General features: G+C 45.3%; 1 protein-coding gene and 1 pseudogene across 3 annotated transcripts in view; one reads left to right on the top strand and one right to left on the bottom strand.

The window, feature by feature from the left end:
- Positions 1-216: 216 nt before the first annotated feature.
- The window catches only part of GAN (gigaxonin), a 55,627-nt gene continuing 40,791 nt past the window's right edge, over positions 217-15,052 (top strand). Inside the window, exons 1-2 of one of the 3 annotated variants that reach the window (XM_054511242.2) lie at positions 217-538; positions 1,065-1,211. In XM_054511242.2, coding sequence (XP_054367217.1) covers positions 372-538; positions 1,065-1,211 — 314 coding nt within the window. In that variant the 5' untranslated portion in view covers positions 217-371. The remainder of the gene's footprint in view (positions 539-1,064; positions 1,212-15,052) is intronic. The other 2 variants (XM_045890681.3, XM_064581734.1) reach the window with 2 other exon arrangements.
- On the bottom strand, positions 4,874-14,791 carry LOC123855946 (small ribosomal subunit protein eS21-like; annotated as a pseudogene).

Raw genomic sequence — 15,052 nt, 5'->3', positions numbered from 1 at the left:
TGCGCACCTTCCACCACTGCAGCAACGGTTCCTGGCGGCGGACAGACGCACCGCGACCAGCTGATCCAGCAGAGGAACGAGGCTTCTGATTGGCCGCCTCCGGCGATCACTGGCGAGGGGGAGGGCCCGAGGGCGCGGGGGCGTCGCGGAGAAATGACGCAACGCCGCGGCTCCTTAAAGGCGCAAGCCCCTTGCGCCGCCGATGGCGCAGGCGCGTTCCGGGGGCTCCCGCTTCTCCGAGCGCAGAGTCGGGCTGGACGGGCGCGCGCGCGCGCTGTGCAGACTGGGCGCGCGCCGGACGCGGGCAGCTCGAGGGGTCTGGCGGGGCGGCTGGGGCAGCTGGACCAGAGGGCTGACGAGCCGGCGCCGAGATGGCCGAAGGCAGCGCTGTGTCTGACCCACAGCATGCCGCGCGTCTGCTGCGAGCGCTCAGCTCTTTCCGCGAGGAGTCCCGCTTTTGCGACGCGCACCTGGTCCTCGACGGGGAGGAGATCCCGGTGCAGAAGAACATCCTGGCGGCGGCCAGCCCCTACATCAGGTGAGGAGGGGGCCGCGGCGGGCCGGGCGGGGCCGCGCTGACGGGCGCCCGGGGGCGGGCCGGGCCGGGCGTGTCCCGGGAGTCCCTGGTCCCCCTCCCCCAGCCGACCCACTCCTCCCTGGTCACCGCTCAGCGCGGGGTCCCTCTGGACGCCCTGCCGGGCTCCCGGGACAGCCCCTTAGCTTCGGTTACCCTCGGGCCAGGCCCGTGCCCCCCGGGGGAACCTCGGCCCTCTGGAATCGACCCCGGAGCCCGGCCGCAGCCCTCCCGTCCTCCCAGCTCCGGTGCCCACCGCCCGGCGTTCGCCCGGGCCTGCGAGCCGCCGAGGCCCCCGGACGCCGTCCCGAGGCGGCCCGGGACCCGCACCCGCGAGCAGGGCGGGGCCTCGCCCGGGCCCGGCCCGCGGAGCCCGGCTGAAGTTTGCCGGCCGCTCGCGTCCAAATCGCGCAGTGGGCCGGGCCCGCGCGGCGACCTGAGCCGGGCGCGCCCCTCCCGCGGAGACGCCAAACAAACACTTCCTCGCCAGCCGTGGGCAGAAGGAAAAGCTCGTGGGATCTTCTCCCTGGGATCAGCGATCCGACCCCAAGGCCGAAGTTCCTGTCCGACGTGTCTTTTTTCACTCCCGGTGGGAGCTCCATTTAAAAGCAAGGCTGCGCCTTATAGACACGTTAAAGTAAGCTGTAGCTAATTTTAGAGCACTTACTGTAATTCTCAGGATGCGGTTACAAGCGAGGATCATGAGATTTTAGAGACTCGGAGGGCATTTTAAAACAACTAAAACAAAGCTTAACCTGATATCCTAAGTCAACTAACCAGGTTAATTAAGGTTGATTAGATGGTGCTTAACCAAGTGTATCAGATCTTGCAAGGGGCTGTATTTTCTTATAGCAACTTTCTGCAAACTGGGTTGCTCTTTTTTTTTTTATTTTTTTTTTATTTTTTAAAGATTTTATTTATTTATTCATGAGAGACAGAGAGCGAGACAGAGGCAGAGGGAGAAGCAGGCTCCCCATGGAGCAGGGAGCCCGATGCGGGACTCGATCCCAGGATCCTGGGATCATGACCTGAGCCGAAGGCAGACGCTTATGGGTTGCTCTTTCAATAAAAGAAAACAAATACTAAAAGCTGGAGAAACTGTCCAGTAAGCGGGTTAAATATAGACTAATAGAGAATGTCGTTAGAATTGACAGGTCAGAAAAAGCAAAATGATGTGCATCGTATTCTTAGTGCTTTGTCCTAGCACAACCCAAACTCCATTTTAACCTTTGCGTTAGGAGATATCTATGCCAACTCAGAAGCAGTTCAGGTGCTCTTGTAACTTGTCCTGGCTGCGCTCTGTAAATCTACTTGGACTCTTTGTGGATTTAAAGGTGGGGTGCAGGGGCGCCTGGGTGGCTCAGACGTTAAGCGTCTGCCTTCGGCTCAGGTCATGGTCCTAGGGTCCTGGGATCGAGCCCCGCGTCGGGCTCCCTGCTCGGCGGGAAGCCTGCTTCTCCCTTTCCCACTCCCATGCTTGTGTTCCTTCTCTCGCCGTGTCTCTCTCTGTCAAATAAATAAATAAAATCTTTAAAAAAATAAATAAAGGTGGGGTGCAGAGAGTCTTTGTTAATATGGAATTTGGATTGCCGGTGTGACAGACAGATCCTAGCTGGCAGTTCCAAGATTTGAGCAATCAATATCAAATTGGAATCGGCGGATCAGAGTCTTCCCTGTATCCGAAGTATTCCCTGTTTGGGGAAATACTTAGGACAACTACTTTAGATGCATTATTGTTGCAGTTCTGTAAGTGGCATCCAGCAGGCTTAAAAGAAAATTACAAATCGCCAAACACATGCTCTCTATCCCCTTTCTATGCTTCAATTTTCTCCATACCACTTACCACTATAATATACCCTCTATTTCACTCATTTACTTTGCCCGGTTTCCCTAACCACAGTGTAAGCTCTGTGAGGTCAGGGATTTTTCCTTTGTCCATTACTGTATCCCTGGCAGCCAGAAAGGACAGTGCCTAGTGGTTCAGCATATGTGTTGAATGAGTGACTGCCTGCCTTTCTTCCCCAGCAGGTTGGACATTAGATGATTGGCTCTGTTATATTTCATTTCAGATGCTCAGTTATCCCTGATTGAGAAGAGCACTGGGCCTGCTTTCTCCTTCCAGCTTTTACTGTTATAGCTGTGAGCTGTTGGCAGATGACTTACTCTTGACTTCAGCTCACTAGTCTGATAAACGAGAGAGAAAATGTGTCTTTGTCTCATTTAATCTTTGACCTGTGCAGGAATGTGAATAGTGCTTTGAACTCTTCCAGGTCGGCACACAAGTCTACAAAGGTAGTGGTATTTACTGCTATATCTGCTGCATTTAGGAGAGGTGTGGTATCCACTTGTGACGTGGTGGCAAATAATGATAATATTTCGTAGGGTCAAATGTTACTTATTTATAATAGCAGTAATTTAGGTGTTATTAATTTAGGTGTTATTAATCAAGGTGGCCAAGCTGAAAGGGACTTCAGATCTTTTCTGGTCTAACTCTGTTACTCTTCAAATAAGGAGATGGGACTCAGTGGGCCTTAGTGATTTTATTATGATGAAGTTACTAGTACTTAGTGGTTGAACTAAGATTAGACTCCAAGTTAATGACACTTCATCTCCTACTCTAACTATACCAAGTTACAACATTAACTCGTAACTATTCTTTGTGTAAGCTCTACTGCTTATTGATTCACAATATGTTATAATTTAAATGCTTATCAAGTACTTTTACATACTATCTCATTTCGATTTTCACTTCCATCTTGTTTAGTAGGTAGGACAGATGTTTTTGACATTTTATAGATAAATATGAATCAGACCATGTGTTTTTGTCAGTGACATTATTTTAAGTTTATTTGACTGTTAAAGTGCTAGAATGTTCTTGGTTGTCTTTTAAAATGGTCAATCTCAAGACTATTTCAAAGCAATTTGACCAATCTGTATTACTACTTTGAAATAAACTGTTTAGTTAACTTTTGACACCTATGATTTTGGGCTTTTATAATGTGTCTGTTTTGTTTGAAAGGAACTTTAAAGAATTATGTTGAAACAAAATGAATTTGCATGTTCTAGCACTTGATGTTTCTTACTTTCTCTTTTGAAGCTTAAGCATTTGGATCTGTGATGTCATTAATACATGGATTGAGTGTTCAAAAGTCTGGTAGTCTCTGACATTTTATAAAAATTTTAGTTTTATTTATTATCTTTGGTTATCCTAGTTTAACTATCCTAAGCAATGTAAAGTTGTGTGGTTTAGAAACAATGTTATATATTGCTTTTGAATTGGTTCCCAACAGAGGGAACCAATTCAGCTTTGTCAGAGTAGGAATTAAAGCAACTCATTTGGCATACTTTCTACTATTTTAATATAGAAAAGTCTTTTAACCTAACGTATTGGTTTAATCATTTCCTGTGCTTTATCTCTGGTTTAGCATTTATTTTTCCTCCCGCTACTCTTAGCTATCATACACTAGGAAGACTTTCAGTATAAAAGGAAAAAAACAAAACTCGGCTTTAGTAGTAGAACCCTAATGATAACCTGAGAAGAGGTTGTATAGAGTATGTGTCAAGCAGCGTTAGGATACAGATGCTACTGGAAGGCAGGCAGGACCTTCCACAGTCCATCATTAAGCCCAGTAAGTGGGATTCTGCTTTCCCATTATGCCTTCTTTGCAGCTCCCTGAAGGACGTTTTTTCCTTCAGTTTGTTGGGAAAACTAAATCTAAATGTGGCTGATGTCCCGCCTGGGTGGCTCAGTCGGTTAAGCAGCTGCCTTCGGCCGGGTCATGATCCCGGGGTCCTGGGATCGAGTCCCACACCGAGCTCCTTGCTCAGCAGGGAGCCTGCTTCTCCCTCTCTCTCCCTCTGCTTATGCTCTCTCTGTCAAATAAATAAAATCTTTAAAAAAAAAATGTGGCTGACGACCTTTAAGGCAAAATTGAATTCGTTGGTATAACGACCCACAGAATCTTTCCTTTCTCAGCAACCCTGAGACCTTCTGGGAAAGGTTCCCTGAGGCTTATAGGAAATTTCCCTTTCTCTTGAATATTGCAGAGTTTGCTCTGCTTCATGTCTGAGGCTCTTCTGATTCTGGCACAATCGCATTGATCTGATAGAGAGTTCAGACTCTTTTCTCTTATGAGCTGTGTTTCTTTGGGAGTAATGTAGTTGAAAAGGATTTGAAAACGAACCACTGTATGATTCTTCAGGGACAGGTGTAAGTTCCTGTCTTCTATTCACTTTTTTTTGGTGATGGGGGGTGCTATTTATTTATGACAGATATTCTACATCCGTGATCCTCTCCAGTCAGAATTTCTTTAAAATGTTGCCATTGGCCTTGGCCAGTCAGAGGATAGAGTCCTCTGACTCACCCACCCTGCAAATGGCCCCACAGATAGCATAGGTTTTAAACTGGCTGTTGAGCCTGCCATTCACCTTGTCAGCCTCAGCCAAGTTCACGTAGTTCTTGGCACCGATGATGCAGAGGAGTATCTCCACAGCACGTGCAGGTGCACAAACTTGCCTGTGCCCTTCTGCACGTCGAGGGCATGTCTGCTGCCACCACCATGATCATGGGCCCAGAAGAGCCTCTGTTCACTCTTGAGAATTTCGTTTTTTGGAGGGTAGCTGTTGGAACGTTAATTTGTTTAGCTTTTCGTCCTGGAGAGTAAAGGGAAGAAAGATCCTCAAGATTTTTAGAACCCTTGAGTCAGCCAACGGTAAGAATGGCAGTTTCTCCCCCTTGTTTTTCAGGGAAAGCAGGTCCTGTGAGGGTGGAGTGGAGACATTGGGCCCAGAAGCCAGTCTAGAGCATCTTGTACTGCTTTTCTGGGACTCGGTTTCCTCATTTGCGAAGTGAGGTTGGCCTGGCCACATGAATGGCAAATCCCCTTTAAGTGTGAATTGTGTGGCTCCGTGCTATTTTTGTTTTACTTTGTGTATATGTTGTGGAGAGGGGGTCTGTTTCTGTTCTTACAGCTTTATTGTATCCTTTAAAGTTTTGTTGCGCATTGACATTAAAGCGTTTCCTTTGCCCTCTCATACAGGATTTGGTTGGGTATTCTGCTATATAAACCCAGCCCCATAGAGCTGTTTTGTAACAAGCATTTATTTTATGCTGTTACTCTGGATGTATTCCAAGGCCTAATTATCGATGAGCCTGTTTTGCCATTTAAATCTAAACTTTGACTCATAGATGATGCTGATGAACTACTTAAGGAGGCTAATATGATCTCTGTAGGAAGTCCAAGTTTCAGAGCAGCATGGAAATTGTCATCATCCTTTGGGCACCTGAAACCTGTCCTGTTAGTACTTGATAGGCACTAATGTACATTAGTTTTGTCTCCTGTGTGCAGAGCATGCTGTTGGTACTCAAGTCCCTTTTCTTTCACTTGTGCTTTGAGTTTGTGGTCCCCTGCATACGTCTGCTCCTGTCACGGGATTTTGAATGATGACTGTAGCCTGGTAAGTTCCTTAGTGCCCAAGGGTTCAGCTAGAAGCTCCCGGTTCTGAGACTCTTGCTGAGTCTTGAACATTCTTAAAATTCAAATGATGAGACCTGCCCCTTGCTGTTCCTTCATGGTGCTGGGAAATAAGTTGGGCCTGAATATCTTTCGGTGGATCTGGGACTTGTTTTCATCCAGCCACTGTAAGGCATCCCGAACAACTGCTTCATGAGATGAAATCTGTCCTGAAGGGCTTACAGTCATATAATGCAAAATGATTTTTTTTCTTCTTCTCCTCTCCCTCTTCCTCCCCCTTCTCCTCCTTCTCTTTCACCTTCCCCTCCTTTTTAGTGTTTGCAATTGTGTTTGATTAAACCCTTTTCTTACGTGAGTTTTTCAGAACTGATATTAAGTATGTTCCATTTCAGAAGACCAAAGCAGTATTTTCTCTGGCTTCTAAGGAAACTAAGCACTTGCAAATTGGAGCTCTAAGTTTAGCATAGATTACTCAATTCAGCTTAAAGGTATTTGTTTATTTATCCGAGATAGTGGTTGCCTGCTAGTAGCAGTGAATGCTCGAATTCTGGAGAGGTTTTTGGAAGGTTTCAAATGATGAAACAAATCAATAAAATTCTTGTTAGACTAGTGAATCTGACATAAAGTGAAATGTTAAGTGTTTAGATTTACTGTAGAACCTTCCTGAGGATTGGCATTTTGAGTAATAGTATATGTGATAGAAGTAAAACATCTCTCTGGGTGCCTGGGTGGCTCAGTCGTTAAGCGTCTGCCTTCAGCTCAGGTCATGATCCCAGGGTCCTAGGATCGAGTCCCACATCGGGCTCCCTCCTCGAGGGGAAGCCTGCTTCTCCCTCTCCCACTCCTGCTGCTTGTGTTCCTGCTCTCGCTATCTCTGTCTCTGTCAAATAAATAAATAAAATCTTTAAAAAAAAAAAAAAAAAGTAAAACATCTCTCATGAGCACTGATGGATAAGTTGTCATTTTTTTTTTTTTAAGATTTTTTTTATTTATTTATTTGAGACAGAGAGAATGAGAGAGACAGAGAGCACATGAGAGGGGGTTGGGTCAGAGGGAGAAGCAGGCTCCCCGCTGAGCAGGGAGCCCGATGCGGGACTCGATCCTGGGACTCCGGGATCATGACCTGAGCCGAAGGCAGTCGCTTAACCAACTGAGCCACCCAGGTGCCCTAAGTTGTCATTTTTTAATCTATGCCCTTTGACTTCTGCCTCTTCTTACAGTTTGTATTTTCTCCTGTAAGTCCTCTTCAGTGTTTTTAAAGTAATTTCTCTTATGTAATTTAGAGAATCAAGCAAAGTGCTTTTCTATAAACTCTGGTTCTTACAATGTAGATTAGGATAATATAGCCTAAGCGTCCAGATTACAAAGCCACTCTATCCATTGTTTAAACTGTTAATCAGTTTGTCTTATGATATCAAAGTGAGGCTTAAAATCTATTTATAATCCATAAAGAAAACATAATTAGGACAAATAAGGAGTCATTTGGCTTATGTGAGGTTAGTCCTTCAGGGAGCCGCATGATCCTTCAGCAGGAGACAAGTCTATCATTTTGTGTACTGAAGCTATAATATGAATGAATAATTTGTAAGTTAGAATTCTAGGTTAAGGGTGGAGATGCGGAGGTGTGCGGTGTGACAAGTGGCAGACTGGTTGCAACCTTGAATTCAAGTGCTTCCCGTGGGTTCTCCATCCCCTAAGACACGCTGAGTCCAAAGAAGGAAGGAAATCAAAGGCTGAGGTAAAGGTAGCATCTGTAGTTCTTCAGAGGGTAAAGGTCATGTCTAAATGCCCTCCAGTGCTCAGCCGGAGCTCTTGACCCCTGTGCTCAGAAGAGCAGAGAGTGAAGTCTTCTTTCTTGGTGTTTAGTGCCAAAAAGTGACTTAGCTATAAAATGATGGTCTAATGTTTGCTGATTCCATTCTTCTGTGGGAATAAATTATAGTATTTTTCCCTCTATTCAGAGATCTTAGGAAAATAGAGTACTTAGGAAAATAAGATCTTGGTAAAATTTTGTTAGATGAAATAACCTTTAAGCAATAAAGTTTTGAGAGGCAGCATGTATAAAAAATGGAAGATGGAAGGACTGGTTTTAAAAAAGAGACTGTTGAGTAATGGGATGTAGACAAATGTCCTTCGTTTTCCTTTGTAGAGTTAATGTGCTGATGGATATAGAACCTTAAATGTGTATTTTTTCCCACAGGTTGTGATTCTTTTCAACTACTGAATGTTTCCTTATCTTTTTAGGAATAAAAGACATTTGATGCTTGTGATTTTCATATTAACGTGGTAAGATGAGTAGAAATATTGTGGTTTTGTAGTCACATGAGCATCATTGGTAGCCTGTTGCCTGTGCCTCTGAATAATTGTAAATTGTTTAATATTCTTTTTTTTTTTTTAAAGATTTTATTTATCTGAGAGAGAGAGAATGAAAGAGAGATAGCACGAGAGGGGGGAGGGTTGGAGGAGAAGCAGACTCCCCGCTGAGCAGGGAGCCTGATGCGGGACTCGATCCTGGGACTCCAGGATCATGACCTGAGCCGAAGGCAGTCGCTTAACCAGCTGAGCCACCCAGGTGCCCCAATTGTTTAGTATTCTTGAGCTAAAAATATTTGTAGACTTTTTTTTTTAATTAAAGATTTTATTTATTTATTTGACAGAGAGAGACACAGCGAGAGAGGGAACACAAGCAGGGGGAGTGGGAGAGGGAGAAGCAGGCTTCCCGCAGAGCAGGGAGCCCGATGTGGGACTCGATTCCAGGACCGTGGGATCATGACCTGAGCTGAAGGCAGTCGCTTAACCAACTGAGCCACCCAGGCGCCCATTTGTAGACTTTTGTCACTTAAATTGCTCTCTCTCAGTCCTTGAATTGGAGGAAAACTCCCATTTAGGAATGTGGGGTTGGTATGAGGCTCTTCTGATGCGTGGAGCACGTTCACTGGGAGTAGCCGGAAGTTTGAGCAGAGTGGCACTTTGAGAGCTGAGGGGATCCTTGGTTTCCCTTTTCTCCTTGCCCACTTCTTCTTCGGGATGGAATTGGAGGCCAGTAGGCCTCAGGTCTTCTTGTATAGTCTTCCATTTGGTTAGCAAAAGGAAGCGTTTCCCACCAATGCCCAGTTTTCCTACACCAAAGCTGGAGTGCAAAGTTTAGACCTACTCTAGCAGGTATGGGGACATTTTGGGTGTGTTTGGTTGGTTAATTGGTTGGTTGGTTTGTTTGCTTGTTTTCCTGCCTGGCTCCTTTCAAGTACTAGTACTGCCTTGTGTGACCAGAACTACTAAGTCTATCCCCTGCCTGAAAATGATAATCCCTGTGGTTGGCAGGAAGGGAATAAAATTTTAGTTTTTTTACCTCCTGCAGTTGGGGGGCAGAGGGGTAGGAACAAAGTAGTTGTTTTACTTCCTTTCCCCAACGTCTCCTTTGCTACTGATAGGAAAGTGAATTATGAACATATGCACCACTGTCACAGCTGTTGGTACGTTCTTTAGAAATGACAACTGCCTTAACCCGTATGCATGTGGGATTGCGCTTACCAATAATACACTACAGTTCAAGAATTAACTTTGTCCTTCTTTCCAAAGAAGACACAGATGGCCAACAGACACATCAAAAGATGCTCAGCATCACTCATCATCAGGGAAATGCAAATCAAAGCCACAATGAGATATCACTGTATACCTGTTAGAGGGGCTAAAATCAAAAAGACAAGAAATCACAGGTGTTGGCAAGGATGTGGAGAAGGAACCCTCATCCACCATTGCTGGGAACGTAAACTGGTACAGTCACTGCAGAAAACAGTATAGAGGTTCCTCAAAAAATGAAAACTAGAAATACCATATGATCCAATAATTCCACTATCGAGTGTTTATCTAAAGAAAATGAAAACACTCTTCAAAAGATACAGGTACCCCTACCTACATTTATTGCAGCATTATTTACAGTAGCCAAGATATGTAAGCAACCTAAGTGTCCATCAGTAGATGAATGGATAAGGAAGATGTGGTATATTTACACAGTGGACTATTACACAGCCATAAAAAAGGATGAGACCATGCCATTCAAGACAGCGTGGATGGACCGAGAGGGTTTTATGCTAAGTGAAATAAAGAAAGACAAATACCATATGATTTCACGGATAAGTAAAATCTAAAAAAATAAAAGCAACAAATGAACAAACAACAAAAAGCAAAAAATCAGACCTAGAATTACAGAGAACAAACTTATGGTTGCCAGAGGGGAGGGGGAAGGGGTTGGGCATAATGGAGGAGAAGGAGATACAGGCTTCCAGTTATGGAATGAGTAAGTCATGGGAATGCAAGGCGCAGCATAAGGAATATGGTCGATAATACTGTGATCCTGTGTATGGGGACAGATGGCGGCCACACTTGTGGTGAGCATAACATAACGTATAAACTGGTTGAGTTACTGTGTTGTCCACCTGAAACTAAGGTAACATTGGGTGTCAGCTATGCTCAAATAAAAAAGAAAAGAAAATCCATTGTAGAAAAGTTAGCACTGTCTTAAAGGAGGACGTGTACTGTGTTAACCCATCACAGCTAGAGGTGGCAGTAAGGAGACCTTACGTCATTAGTGTTAACTGTCTAGGGGCTTGATTATAGGTTTAGCCGTTTGTCCATCAGGTACACAAGAAGCCACTCGGTGGCAGCTGGGTGCCGCGGAGACCGTGGTGACAGGTAACAGGCGAGGAGCTCACACCGCACTAGTCGCGGAGTCTTGTACGTTGCGAGGCTTGGTGGTGTTTGTGCGCCGATTGCTGTCCGATTGCATCTCCCACAGACAGTGTCGGGCCTGAGCCTGTGTGCGTGGGGACCTAAATCACTTAGTTATCTTTTCTACCTCGTTGGGGCTTGTAAAGGAAATAAACATAGGACCAAAGACTTTTCAACGTACTTTCGACGTTCACTTAAGTTTTCAATACTGTATATCCTGATGTTGTATGGTGCTGTCCGTTTCAAGAATGGGGAAGGAATAGGTTGACTTTATTTTTGGAGTAGATCATTCTGAAAGTCTGCTCTAAAAGTCTATTTCAATGACTCATCTGATCATGGACTATTACATTAGTGACTCCAGTTAATCACCTTTACAGAAACAACTGTCTTTGAGAACATGGATGGTTGGTCAAGGTTCCCTAATATGCTCGTTCATTCACTAAACTTTTCTTTTCTTTTTTTTTTTTTTTTAAAGATTTTATTTATTTAACAGAGAGAGACATAGCAAGAGCAGGAACACAAGCAGGGGGAGTGGGAGAGGGAGAAGCAGGCTTCCCACAGAGCAGGGAGCCCGATGCGGGACTTGATCCCAGGACCCTGGGATCATGACCTGAGCCGAAGGCAGACGCTTAACGACTGAGCCACCCAGGCGCCCTCACTAAACTTTTCTTGAGCACTTTTGTGCGGCACAGGCGTGCCCTGGGCACCCAGGGCTCCGACATCCATAGAGTCCATCTGAGGAGGCAGACAGTGAAGACGTCTGCCGCAGAGAGATGTAAGGATGGACATGGTTGCTGCTGCGGTCCAGGTGGAAGGAGCACCACTCTGAGGGTCTGAAGGTGCAGGAGGATTGACGAGAGCAGGTGGGGGGGGCCTGGAAGGGGGGTGGGGCAGGGGGGCACAGGAAACCGAAGTGCACTGGTCCAGAGACCAGAACAGACAGGCACACCAGATGGGGCGGGGGGTGGGGGGCAGAAGAACACCAGCATAAGATGGTGAGCAGTGGGTAGGATGGCATGAAACAAAATTAGAGGGGTGGGCAGGACCCTGTTGTCCTGGGTTGGCACTCACACTGCTCTCCAGTAAGATTAAACTTTTCACTGTAGCATTTCCCTGAGCTGCTGGATGTGTATTGGGAACCGACTGGGGAGGTGGTGGGTGTGGGAAAGGGACCCAATATAATCTTCCAACGTAGTTTAGTCCGTGCACGAGTTTAGGTTTTATTTTAAGGGTTATGGATAGACATTGAGGGGTTATAAGAAGGAGAAGATGTAGTCTTATTTGGGAGGGTGCTGCAGTTGTTGGGACAGGAAATAAAGAGGCTCTGGACTAGGGTTTGTCAATGAGTTGGAATAAACTGTCTGAATTAGAGGTAGTAGCAATAGGACTTGTCAGTGAGAAGACCAAAGAGAGTCTAGGTTCACGTCCTCATGATCACTAGTGAACAGTGCTTATCACTTTGAGTATTCAATTAGGGACAGCTTGAAAAGATTCTGTAAAGCACAGAATCTGTTTTCAAAGTTTACAGCTTAGTTGTGCAAAGACACAGTGTAGGACAGTATTTTAATTGTATAGCTACTTGTGGTTCTAGGAGTTGTGCAGAGGAAGAAGTACTTGGGTGATCACCTAAGGTTTCGTGCAGGAAACAGAATTTGGGCAAAGCCTTGAAGAGGAGGACTAGCGGGTGAATTGAGGGGGGAATGTAAAGAGAGGCAAGGATCATTCAGGTAGGAGAGAGGTATAAGCACAGGATCAGAAGGTGTGCACTCAGGTAGTCAATAGACCGATGGGACTGGACTGGAGGCTCGAATAGGAATGGGGGCAAGTGTGGATGGACAGGTAGGTAAGAACGGATTCTAGAGTGCCAGCTAATTAGTTTAGATTTTTGTTCACTCATTAAACACTAGTACTATGAATGGAGGTCCACTTTAGGAAGGTGACTTGGTTCTGGTATGTCCACAGGCCTGGGAGGGCCCTGGAGTTGCTGGCTGATGTGGATAGCCCACCATGGCAGTGTCCTGCGCATCGGCTAGAGGCCAGTATCCACGATTAGGGAAGAAAGCAGCCCGCTGTTCACTGAATGTGGGGACTAAGGATGAGGAAGGAGGAGGGGGTAGCAGGTTTTGAGCCTGGCTGCCTAAGGAAAGTGGGAAACGTAACATTCTGGTTTTGTGTTGAGTTTGGGGTAACATTGCTGAATAAACATCTTCATTATACTCTTCTGGTTCTTAAAAATTCTGCGAGTGCTTCACAGGTGAAGTATCTGTGAATACATATGTTTATTTTTGCACGTGTTTCTTGTCTCTGCCTTTCTTGACCTCTTTTCTGACAGATACATATGTACTCCTCCTTCAGGCCCTGATTCTGATAGCCCTGCCTAACATTTTCCCAGTTCCACCAAATAATCACTCCCTCCTACAGGCTACTTTAGCATATCGTGTGTGCCTTCATCACTGCCTGTCTTTCATTCTGTGGGGAGAACTAGAACAGACAGGTGCACTGGGTGCTTTCAGAGCCCTCGTCTTTATCTCTAGGGCCAGAGGCACTAAGTCCATTACTGGAAACCCGGTCCATGAGAGAATTGAGTTGACTGCTGTCTGTGTGTACTGACAGAGATGTGGAAGATCAGAGTCCAGGATGCTGGACACGCTGCTCCCAGACAAGGTGACACTTTTTCCTGTAACTTTTGCTGAGTAGCTGGCCATGTGCTGGGGATGGGGGGAGAGAGACAGAATAGACCGTCCTACGACAGAAGTTACTACAAGGGAGTCTTTAATTTGCCCTGTTTTAGATGCACAGTCAACCCAACAGGCTGTTTCTGGTGCCAAGAAACCTGGAGAGGAAGGGACCAAATTCTTTATTCAGAAGGAGCAGCTCCAGTGAGAGAGCTTTTGTGATGACATGACTAAAGAATTAATTGAGAAGCATTCATTCCCTTGACAACATTTTGGAAGGCGCTTTGAGCTTCAGGTTGTTTGGAGAAGTTTATAACAGTAGATTGCAAGTTGCGGAGGCGGCTTGAAGCTGCTGGAGAGGCGCTCAGCCCACCCTTTCTGAAAGGGGATGCACGGGGCCGTGCTCGAGGCCGTGTTTCTGCTTCTGTTTTTCTCTACCCCACTCACTATCTCCTTCCTCAAAAAGTGAAAATAAAAAAAAGAAACGTTTCATAACCTTCACTTCATGCTTTGGTTTGAACTGCTTTGAAAGGATGCATACAAACACAATAATAAAGTCATAGAAATTCTTACTCTTTCTGTGAGCTGATTCAGGAGCACAAATCCTCCTCCTCACTCTTTACGTTGGCAAAGAGGGAATGGGAGGTGAGTCGGAATGCAGAAGTTCTGTAGCACTTCATATCCTGCCGTGAAAAAGAATGAGAGGAGCCAGTTTTCCACTAGAGAACCCTCGTGAGAAGTGCCCCCAAATCAAAGGGCCAGCGCTTGAGAGGACCGTGTGCATGGGGTCTTCAAAGGGTACAGAAGGAGCCTCTTTTAAATAGCATCTGAAAATGCATCCTGAGTAGAAAATCTGGAACTGTCTTGACAGGTTGTGGCATGAATATCTTTCTTTTATGTGCTTTTCCAGAAGGTCAGGGTGTGCCCGGAGCGAGGGCTCAGGCTTGTTTCATTCTAGAGGAATTTTTTGCTTCACAAGTTTGCTGCATCATGATTCTGCCTTTGAACTCATCTTAAAATTTTAACGTGCATTTTCAAACCTTGTCTTCTAAGACGTAAATTTTATGGACTGCTTTACTTGCAAAGTTACAAGAACCTGATTTACATTTTAAGAATTTTTTTTTTTTTACACAAAAAAATCACGGAAGATCACACAAGAGTTATTCATGTCACCCTTTATTCTGGTTCTGAGCAGTGTACTTAATAGTCGTCATCACCCAGATAGACCTGTCACTTACGGCTCATCTTTCCCTCTCCTTACAGCTTAATATCACGTCCTAATCATCCTTTTTAATAGCCAGTTCTTACTATATCATGTTGCTGTATGCAACTTGCTCCATCGTTCCCCTTTGACGTTTTAATTTCCAGTTCTTTTTTCTTCTGAATAGTGACTCTATAAGCAAATTAGGAAAAAAAAAACCAAAACAGGAGGTTCTTTTTTCTTTGTATTTTTTGTGGGTACAGGTAAACCCACTTGGGGGGCTATGTGCCTGGTATATCTACTTCTGAAGATAGAAACAGATTCATTCTTGGAGAATAAAACCAGATTACTGTCCAGGAAGACTGGATTATCATGGAGAAACCCTGGCGGTGTATCTTAC

This window comes from Mirounga angustirostris, unplaced genomic scaffold (genome assembly GCF_029215605.1).
Source record: "Mirounga angustirostris isolate CCGP_5_RB_7025 unplaced genomic scaffold, mMirAng1.0.hap1 SCAF_16, whole genome shotgun sequence".
Classification (NCBI taxonomy): Eukaryota; Metazoa; Chordata; class Mammalia; order Carnivora; family Phocidae; genus Mirounga; species Mirounga angustirostris.
The sequence above is the reverse complement of the archived record's forward strand: the minus strand, read 5'-3'. Positions and strand labels throughout refer to the sequence as shown.